This window comes from Dermacentor andersoni, chromosome 5, assembly GCF_023375885.2.
Source record: "Dermacentor andersoni chromosome 5, qqDerAnde1_hic_scaffold, whole genome shotgun sequence".
NCBI lineage: Eukaryota > Metazoa > Arthropoda > Arachnida > Ixodida > Ixodidae > Dermacentor > Dermacentor andersoni.
In genome coordinates, this window is record NC_092818.1 from 134,598,003 (window position 1) to 134,608,034 (window position 10,032).

At 43.9% G+C, this 10,032-nt stretch overlaps 1 protein-coding gene across 3 annotated transcripts in view; it reads left to right on the forward strand.

Moving 5' to 3' along the window:
- The window catches only part of Sqor (Sulfide quinone oxidoreductase), a 33,152-nt gene extending 25,680 nt beyond the window's left edge, over positions 1 to 7,472 (forward strand). For all 3 annotated transcript variants that reach the window (XM_050178652.3, XM_050178653.3, XM_055071028.1), the window contains exons 8-10: positions 4,462 to 4,529; positions 5,256 to 5,434; positions 6,913 to 7,472. In XM_050178652.3, coding sequence (XP_050034609.1) covers positions 4,462 to 4,529; positions 5,256 to 5,434; positions 6,913 to 6,973 — 308 coding nt within the window. In that variant the 3' untranslated portion in view covers positions 6,974 to 7,472. The remainder of the gene's footprint in view (positions 1 to 4,461; positions 4,530 to 5,255; positions 5,435 to 6,912) is intronic.
- The last annotated feature ends 2,560 nt before the right edge of the window (positions 7,473 to 10,032 follow it).

A 10,032-nucleotide genomic window follows, 5' to 3' on the forward strand; every position in this document is an offset into this window, starting at 1 on the left:
TCCCCTCCCCCCGCTGCCAGAAGTGCGTGACAAAATATGTCATTTGCCTCCCCCCCCCCCGCTGTTGAAAGAGGCACTGGCACCTTCGGATGCACGCTGGAAAGTACATTGAAATTACAGGTGAAGCTAAATTTTCTTTTTGAGCGGAGTGACGACATGTGTAATACTTTCCTTTACTACGCATATATATCCCTGCTTGGACAACGCCATCTTTTGTGCCTTCTCTGGACGCCCTGTAGCGGACGACGCGCGGGATTCGCCATACACGTTCGGGTTACGAAGAACGCCTGGCGCTCGGCAGTTCCCGCCATAACAAACTGTCAGCTTGCACAACTTGCATCGTGCCCAGTTTTTTGGAACCGCTATATCCGTATTCTAAAACATACTCAGCTTGTTGCACAGCTTTTGTAGAAAGTTACACATTGAAGCGTTCCAGAGTGTCATACTGCCGCTAGTCTAATGTTTCCTATATTCCTAAACAACGCACGAGATACAGACGTGAAATTCTGTAAAAATAGCTAAATTTTAAGTGCAATGCGTTGCGAGACTTTCATTTTCCTGCTTTAAATGCAAGTGTCGCAGATAATTGCTAAATCCTCGTTTCTTTAAATGAATTTTCATGAAATACCTTCAGTCACGAATTACGATCGACTGTCGATGAATATGTGAAAATTGCGTAATGTTATCCCAAAGTGGCTGGAGGCGCCATATAAAAAGCAAGTCAAAGCGGAAGAATGACTCTGTGCATTTTATAGTGATCCATCATGATTACATAGTAATTAAATATTCATTTATTGTACAGTCAGCCATGCTACGGTTCTTCACTAAATATATTGAATCACCCGCTCGAAATAAATGCACGGGTTAATTATTGGGCATTACAACGAGGGAAGAAATAATCTTTCGCGATTAGTACCGAAACGCCCCACTTGAAACGTCCCGTCAAAAACGCTAGTGCCTTCATGAAAGCGGTCGTGTGAAGCGATACATTAAAATGGGGTGTACTTAAAAAGGCAGAATGTTCGATTTGTTCAAAGCTTAATTTTCATTGTCTATTCTTTGAAACTACTGCACAGTAATAGCAAAAATAAGTCACGTACACAAACATGTACGCCGTGACTGAAGGGGATATTACGAGATTCGTAGTTTGTTTCTCTGGCGTAATCAGTGAGCTAAACAAGGGATCTTGTTTATATCTAGAGAATATTATGGGCACGCTATGAATAGGGTGTAGACAATGTTCCAAATTGGTGTGTTAAATGCGCATTGTCCCGTAGAATACATCTGCAAGTGGTCCGTAGCGTTATTAGTCCGTTTTACGAGCGGTCTAAGACTTAGATGGCTGCGCTGGCATAATTACAACTGCGGTCAAAATTTTCGAACATAAGGGGCACGGCACGCCAAGTTTATGTGCGATGATAAATACGTGTTGATCAAATACAGCGTTAAAGAAATTGTAAGCAAGCGTTCGGAAGTATCATGGTAGTGCTATTAGCTAGGTTTCCCAAGGTCCCTGGAGAACTCTGCGTTTCAGATATTTTATACTTTGAAGGAATAGGCAGCATTTTAAGTGCCATGTGTCGCGTAGTAACTTTTCTGGCTTATTTATAAGAAATACGAATAATTATTGAACCCTCATCTTTTTTCTTCTTACTTTTTCTTGCATAATATATTAGTTTAGCCTGGTGTCCTCGCTGAACTAAAGGAGGCATCTTCGTTGTGTTTGGTGACTGTAAGGACAAGTTAATGAGGGATGTTGAGGTGAAGTTCAATATAGATGGGTAATTGGGGCTTTCGCAATCAGTTACGTATGCATGCACTCCAGAGTGTTTGTAGGTGTGTAATTAAAAGGTAAGAATTGAGTCCGCTGCCTTTGCAGAACTATAAAAGCCGCCAAGACCAAATTTAGCAAAAATTGGTGGTACACTGTGGAAACGGTCTGTGTGAAGTTAAATGCAGTTGGATCAAGCACAGCCTTTGTAAAAAAATTCCTATTCAAATTTTAGAGTGTGTGATAGGCCGCTATCAGCTACACTTCCCAGTGTCCCGACATAGCTGTAGTTTACAACAGGTTTATATATTGTGGTAAGCGGAGGGGGGACATGGTAAGTGCAATGCGCAACAAAATGTTTACGTTCCTGGTCGGGTCATAAACGTTTTTCTTACTCTATTATCAGGCATCATAACACGTTCCGTCTTAGTTTCAGCGATGGCCTAGTTGAATCAAACAAGTCATTTTGTTTATATTTGGCGAAAATAAAAGACGCGTTATCGGCAATATGCAGGTAAACTTGAAACGTAGGGGACTCATTATGACATTTTTAATAATTTAGGCATGTAAGCTATCCGGAGCTTTATGAATGTGTTTTGCGAACAAACAATTCATCTCGTTGCCCAGGAATAACTATGAACTCAACAGATATGAAATCTAGCGCAAATTGAGTGGAGGGGGGGGGGGGGATATGAAGCAGTAAAGTATTGCATACCCCCCTGAGCAGTTGTGGTTTTCAACAGATTCGCTGGACATCCACTGTCGCAGGGCCGGGAAGGCCTTACATTTTGTGTGTGTGTGTGACTATTGCAAGTAATTTATGTTGATTGTACGTCGTTGCGCATAACCTCGACAAAACTATTACCTAAACTTTGAATGATTGAAATTCTTTGTAGCAAATGTGCATTTTTTATGTACGCTGTACTGCTGCCACTCGGCGGGATCCGGGACCACTGTGGGGCAATCATTGCATTTTGTCCCTGTATCATCTTAAGATTTTATATGGTTGCAAGAGATAAACGCAAATTCAGATAACTTTTTGGGCCCCCATGGTTCACTATGTGTGATTTCCAGGATATTTCGTTTATTTTAATAGTAATGGGCAATATATATATATGTGTGTGTGTGTGGAGAGAGAGAGAGAGATTGTATGCGGGTATGCCCCCCTCCCCCATATGAGATATAGCTGGTGCGCCACTGGCTATGAAATGGCGTGTAGCCTAAGTGCAGTCTCTGATTCATGGCCACAAACTTGTGTGTTCAGTAATGCATGCACTGAGGGCTTCTATGTCATCAATAATGTACAAGAGTCAACGTAGAAATAGTGTATAGTAATGCACAAAGTAAGTTGTCACCAAGTTTCACAAATGCTGCTTTTTATATGGCCTGCAATACGCCAACTACCAGTCAAATTATCAGGTGCCTCGTAAGGTAAGCTAGCTTGCCTTGCGTGCTAGGCTAAAGCGCCACAGAATAGTTTGTTATTACCTTCTTCAAATATTTATGCAGCTGTTAGTGTACTAGTGCTGGGTGGTGCAGCAAAAAATATTGTCGACAAAACACACTTTTTTTTTTAATAAGGCTAAATGTACTCTTTCTGTTGTAGCCTCAAATCGTTGTTACTCAGACCAAGGAATTTCTGTAGACACAATGGCGAGCTTTGCAACGTGCGTGATCATTCCTTGAACGTGAGCTTTATATTACAGAGTTACTGTGGTGCTCATTATCGGTGACCTGGTTTACCGCTACAAGGCAGCCGCAATGTCGTTACTGTTATCTCACTGCTGACCTACGTGTGCGCGAGATATTTGAGGACATCGCGACTTCAAGAACTGCAGAAATCGCAAGCAAGATAAGCTCACAGAAAACTCATTTGGAACAGTTTCCTATCACATGTTCAGTTTTCTTGCCATTCCAATTTGTCACGACATGCTCAAAAGAAACGTACGACGTCTATTGTGCGCTGCATTGCAGTGGCTTTGCTGCATAGCACGCTTGCAAGCAGGAGAAGAGAGTCTATGGTTCTCCGTTGAATCGTTTGCGTCTGGGGCAGGTGCAACCGACAATACGCATGCATATATAGAGAGAGAGAGAGGAGAGAAAGAGAGAGAGAGAGAGTTGTAAATCATGAATCCGGGTGCACTTGCAGAGGTGTGACGTAATGCTATCAGATTTCGGTCGCATTCAGCGCTAAATTTCCCCTGACTTACTTACTCTCAAGTGTACCTGCCCCGTCTGTGAAATCCGCGAGATTAAGACGGAGGCGGCCGAGCTGGGAGAGGAGGGAAGCGAGCTTCCAGACGATTAGGGCGCCTGGAAGGGGAGAGGAGGAGCGCACGGCGAAGAGGAGAAAGGAGGCGAAGCGTCGCGAAGAAGGAGGGTAGGCGGAGGCGCGCTGGGTTCACCTCCTCTTGCAGTCGCTACGGGCCCTGTGTGCGCTATGGATGTTCTAGGTTCGTCTCGTGATCGAGATGTCGAACGCCGAGTGAGAAGGACAGAGCAGTAACTCAAGCGGCGGCAGGCCGAGCGCGAGTAGACCGACCCCAACTAAGGGAACGCGGGTTACGCGCAAGCTTATTGGCATGGCTACCATACTCTTGCGCGTAACCCGCTTTCACGGAGTGAAACGCCACTGTAATTTTTCCTTTCTTGGCTGGAGTTAATTTTGTACTTTCTGGTTTTCTTAACAGCCGGAGAAATCGGCATACTCCGCAGAAACCTCACGAGCGTGATGGAAGGCAAGGCACCAACCAAAAAGGTACGTGCATCAATTGCTCAGACACAGGAGCGCGTTTTATGATCGTTTTGTTAAAACGGAAGAATAATTAGTTGGTTTCTTTTGGGTTATGCCAAAGCTATTCGTCCATTTGTCCTGAGTGTCCGCTCATATTGTTTGGATCTTAATTCACGCGTGTTTGTGCCGCTCTTTGTTAGCGTTGTTGCAACAGCAGCGTTGTGAGGAGCAGTTGCCACAGAACAGTCACAAGCTCACAACACCAGTCACAGCACAATATGGACAGTTGTCGGGCCGGTCATGTTTTTACCATGTGTAAAATGATTCATAGCGCAGGATGCTGGTATTCGTCTGCAATATGTTTTTGCCGTCAAGGTTGCTGCAGGCCTACTACCTTACACTTAATTCTCTTTGCACATTAAAACATGCATCATTTAGTTTCATTAAAGCATGGAGTAGATGCGCAGCCCGTCCACGGTAGACTTTGTATGTGCTGCCAAAATGTGCAGCAGTTTCTGGTGAAAGCTCTATCGTGCCCGCCCACGTGATAATTCGCGGCCATTGTTGCCGGGTGAGAAAAGCGAAATCTAACAGCTACGTGGACAGGACTAAAGAAATTAAAAGTTTTGTTGGGTGATAGCGTCAGATATGTATTGATCAGAGATTTGATTTTTTGCACGTCATATTGTTATGCTTCACGTAATACCTGCCCCTGCTCTTTCTCTCTGATGCGTCATTGTTGCCCCTCAGTACAATGGCTACACGTCGTGTCCGCTGGTGACCAGCTACGACAAATGCATCCTTGCTGAATTCGACTCCAAATCGGAACCCCTGGAAACTTTCCCATTCAACCAGGCCAAAGAGCGCACTAGCATGTTCTACGTGAAAAGGGACATGCTGCCCTTCATCTATTGGAACCTGTTCTTGCGGTGAGCGGGCGTCTCATGACTCATTTCTAAGCTCGCAATTGGGCTTTTGAGCTCATTACAGTAGCTCTCAAAGGTGAAATAGAGCTTAGTTTAGAAGATATGATTTATTTTTTTAAAAAATATCTCACCTGTTTAAACTATGTTTCCGGTAACTGCATGACTATGATGGAAGCTGTCGGGTTAACAAAAACCCCTGCAAGTAAGCTATAAGCACAGTGAAATCATTGGCAGTTGTGGGTAGATGCACACGCCTCGCACCTTCTGATTTTACTTTTTATTTTTTAGGACAAACTGGGAAGAGGCACATAGGTGTGTCTGTGTGACAAAATTTATAAAAATATTTTTGCCCTATTTACTGGCCTAAAGTGAAGTTTGTTGGTTTGCCGTAAAAAAGTTAAATCAGGTCGTTTGTAGAACAAAGAAAATCCCTGGTCTCTTAAGCTCTCTCGCTGTGTATCGCTTGACTTAGATAAGCCTAAGTTAGGTTATGTTCTCATCTCGTCTTTTGTGAAGGACTGAAGGATATAATGCAGAATGCGTTGCAAATCGTAAGCAGTGTGGTTGAGATGTCCTGTAGCGACAGAACGTTACTCTGCTGCACATTCCTCAACTTTTCTAAGACTTACAACAATAATTTCTCCGTACCTTGCACTTCATGCGCATGGATTGAGGCAGGTGCATGGTCATTTTGGAGTGCCGTAGTTTTGTTGCTGATGCCTTACTTTGAACTTCGTTTGCCATACGAGTGAGTGCGACGAGCTCTTATGTTGTGGTCGCTCAACGCGGGGTAATGTCCCAACCAAGCTTTCATTCGTTTCAGCGCCCCACACCGACGTAGGCGCTCAGCATACGTATGGGTCCAATTCGCAACGAGCGACCAGTAGTTTAGAGACAAAAAAAGATCAGCAGAAATTAGAGGACGAGCGCACGTTGACACAGCCACTTCAGCAAACCAGACATCCGTAAAAACCGCAACGCTTTTAATTAGCTTAGCGACTGCGAGAGAGAGAGGTTGTAGTGAACACAAGGGAGAGCGGTAGGTCGGAAGAGCGTGACTCTGATCTGTTACTCCTCGCTAGTGTCAAGAAAAATGGGAGATGTAGTGATATTGTGTGTGTGTGTGTGGGGGGGGGGGGGGGGGATTAACGGAAAATTGCAGGTGACGATGCAGCACTGCAATGGACTTACCTGCGCAGAAAGTGAACCAAACAAACTAGGGTTGACATTCGGAAAATGTGACACAATGATTAGTTCACAGATGCACTCTATGATATGTTGAAAGCGTAGCTTTTATATATAGGCCCACTAGTTGACAAATTCTTAGAAGCTTGGTCTTTCTTTGTCTTGAAGATAAGAAAGAAGAAGAAAGAAGAAGCTTTCTCTTTTTCTTTTTTTCCTTAAGTGACTAGAACAGTGTTTTGAATTGCGTATGATGAAAGCTTGCCCGAGTAATGTCTAAACTTTTGTTTCTTTTTCAGTGGCTACTGGGAAGGCCCCGGAATCTTCAGAAAAGCGCTTCACTTGGGATTGTCTAAATGAAATTCCGATTTTTGTTTTGTTAATGTATGCGTGTACTTGCACTGCAATGTTCTACGAATATTTGCCTTGTCTAGCGGATACGCTGTGCCGATTTTGGCTGTTATTGCGCCATATTGGTTGTCTTCACAAGCTACGAAGACTGATTACACTCCCATATTGATAAGTAACGAAAATCATGTGGTGTACACGCATTCCATCAGAAAATGTCGCTTAACTCAAAACTCTGCAGAAGGTTGGAAAATATAAGTTCCGGTGGTTTGTATTCAAGTTGTTTCTACAATAGGCATCTGCATATTATCAGGTTTTCCGTGTAGTGTACTCAGCGTTCTGTGCGGTGCCACTATGCAACTCAGTCACATGAGCGGTTAAAGGCGTATATAGTTGTACAGATTGTTATTCGCGCGCTGCTGGAAAAATTAGCTTTCCAATTCTTCGTTCACCTAAGTGCTTTTTGTTTTGTGTTTATGAAACACGAAAAATAAAGACTATATTTAAAAGAGTTGCATTTATCGATTCCTTAGCCTACAAATTGAACAATTTGTGCTTTCGATCGCAAATAATTTCTTTAGAAGCTTAGCTGGTTGAAAATGGCTAAATGCGAGAGAGCGTTTCCCTTTAGTATTCTGCTCCCGTTTCTCAGGAGGACTGCCTCCTCTCTCTGGAAGATGTGAAGGTCTGTCAACGCATCCACTCGCAGCCGTGGCTTTGGAAAAAAAAAGAAAAAAAAAGAAAAGGAGGAGAACGTATAACAGTTTTCTACCGTTAGCCTCTGCTCAATCTGTAGAAGTCTGGATGCTGTTATGACATGTATTCTTACGCTAAGCATATGAAACCAGCTAAAAGATTGTTTCACATATAAAACATACAAAGTTGTCGTGGTCCACATAGCGCCGTCACATAATTGTAGGATTTCCGATCTCTTTGTTTTGAATTCTGCCTTCCAGGGCACAACAGTATGGCAGAGCCTCCTAGTAATCTGCACTGGAAGCACTTTGATGCTGTTCTCCTGGAAGCTTAGGGCAAGTGGTTATTGTAAAGAATATCCAAAATAAATGTGATGAATGGGATGCAGAAACATACTGGAAATATAATGGCGAAGTTCGCGACATCTGGCCAACAGTAATTATTTCTAAATAATAAAATAGCCCTAAATTCTATCAGAATTTATAATAACACTGACACCTCCTGTGCTTTTTTCCTTGACTATATGGACGAATTAACAAGATCGCGATGAAATGCGTGACGGCACTAAACGCCACTGGCGCGGCACTCTTGGTCCAATACCAAGAGTGCAGCATACAGCATACCAATACAACATACCAACGCCTTCGGTTGGTATGTTCCTGTCCTTTTATTGTGTTAAAGCCGCGCGGCAATTCTTTATCTGAGAGCCCGTCACTCCAGAGAAAGCATTGATGGAGAAAGTCTAGATGTCAAGGTCAATAGATGTCAAGGTCAATAGATGTCGGGGTCAAAAGATGTCAAAATCAATAGATGTCCTGGTCAATAGATGCCAGCCAATCTTCATGCTCAACATGTCCAGGATTAAAAAAGTTTAGGTTGCAGATCATAAGTATTCTTATCCCTGGAAGTTTACCTGAGGTACGGAATCTTTACAAGCATCCCGCTCATTTGATGGCTTCGATGACGTCTTAGGCATGCTTACGTGACTGAAGAATCTGATTAGCCGTACGTGGCAGCGAATGACGTGAACTGCGTCACGACAGGTACCGCAGTGGTGCACGCTATCTTAGCTTGTACTGCTCACGCGCTTTTAGAAGAGCAACAAAGGGAGCAAATGGCCGCGTGCTTATAACTTTCCTACAACGGCAAACTTGGCGTTAGTCTGAGCGAGTGCACTTCGCCGCACAAAGTGTCAGATCGATGGCCGCCAGCTTCACAATATAGTCTTATTTGGAATTTATGGGGATATAAATGTACATAGATGGCTTCTTCGTTAAAGAGACGTTTACAAAGCAAGGCTGTGTTATTCTTAAAACAGTAATCAGCATGAATTTTAGAGCAAACGAAGTTTCATAGCAACCGCACTAGCGTGATCAGTCACCGCGGCTCGAAGCAAGTCACCATCGTATCCTAGACGAGCAGAGAAATAAATGGCAGTTTCTATTGCAGATGGTACACGTAGATGGAACTGGATGCTATAACACTGTAAATCACAAAAATAGTGTTTAACAATTAGGGTCGACTATGCTCTGAGTATATTTTATTATTTTTGATGCACATCTATCGTGGCTACACAATTTGAATCAGCGAAATAAGCTCATTGAACAAAATCGCTAGTTAGTGCGCTCTAGAGCGAGTGTCCTTAATCCTTTCAGCGTAAGAGTTTGCGAATGCTACTAAAGGCAACGGGCACTCCTTCAAAGTGACACCATGTATTGCCTTTGTAACAGAGGTAATTATGTGATGCTACCTGGGTGTAGCGTCACTGATGACGTCCCTGCTAGGAAACGTGATGTTTGTGCAGGCTTCCTAACTGTGGCAGGAAGTCGTGTTAATGTTGCACATTTTTAGAGGCCCACTCTACACCCACGTTTAGTTCGCGCATCAGGCAGCGAAGGCGAGCAAGAAGTGCTCCGCTCGCATATGTGTATGTTTTCCTGGCCAGACGCGCAGCGCTACACTTGATATGCTGGCCGGATGCGTTCGGCGCGTCATCTCTCTCTCTCTCTGCGAGAAACGATCACCTTCTCTTTTATGGTCCTGTAGCAGCAAGGCCGAGCCACTCACGACTTGTCAGTGTGGGCCCCACTGACGCTAGAGAGCGTAATGCAGTACGAGCGGCTGAACTTCCGTGACCTTGGTATGAGGGCTGTGCATACTTACGTCGGTGCAACAATTTATAAGCTTACAGTCGTTCTTACTGCGTCTATGGTACACTTCAATGACGTCGCCTAATGGCGTCGGCAGATGAAGTCGGTGTACGCCCGGATGGCCTTTCTAAAGGTCAGGGGTATGAGAGCTCAGTGTTTAGGAAGCTCTAGAGGTCACAGAACTCGCGAGGTATGCAACGCGGACAGGGGACATTCGTGTGATTA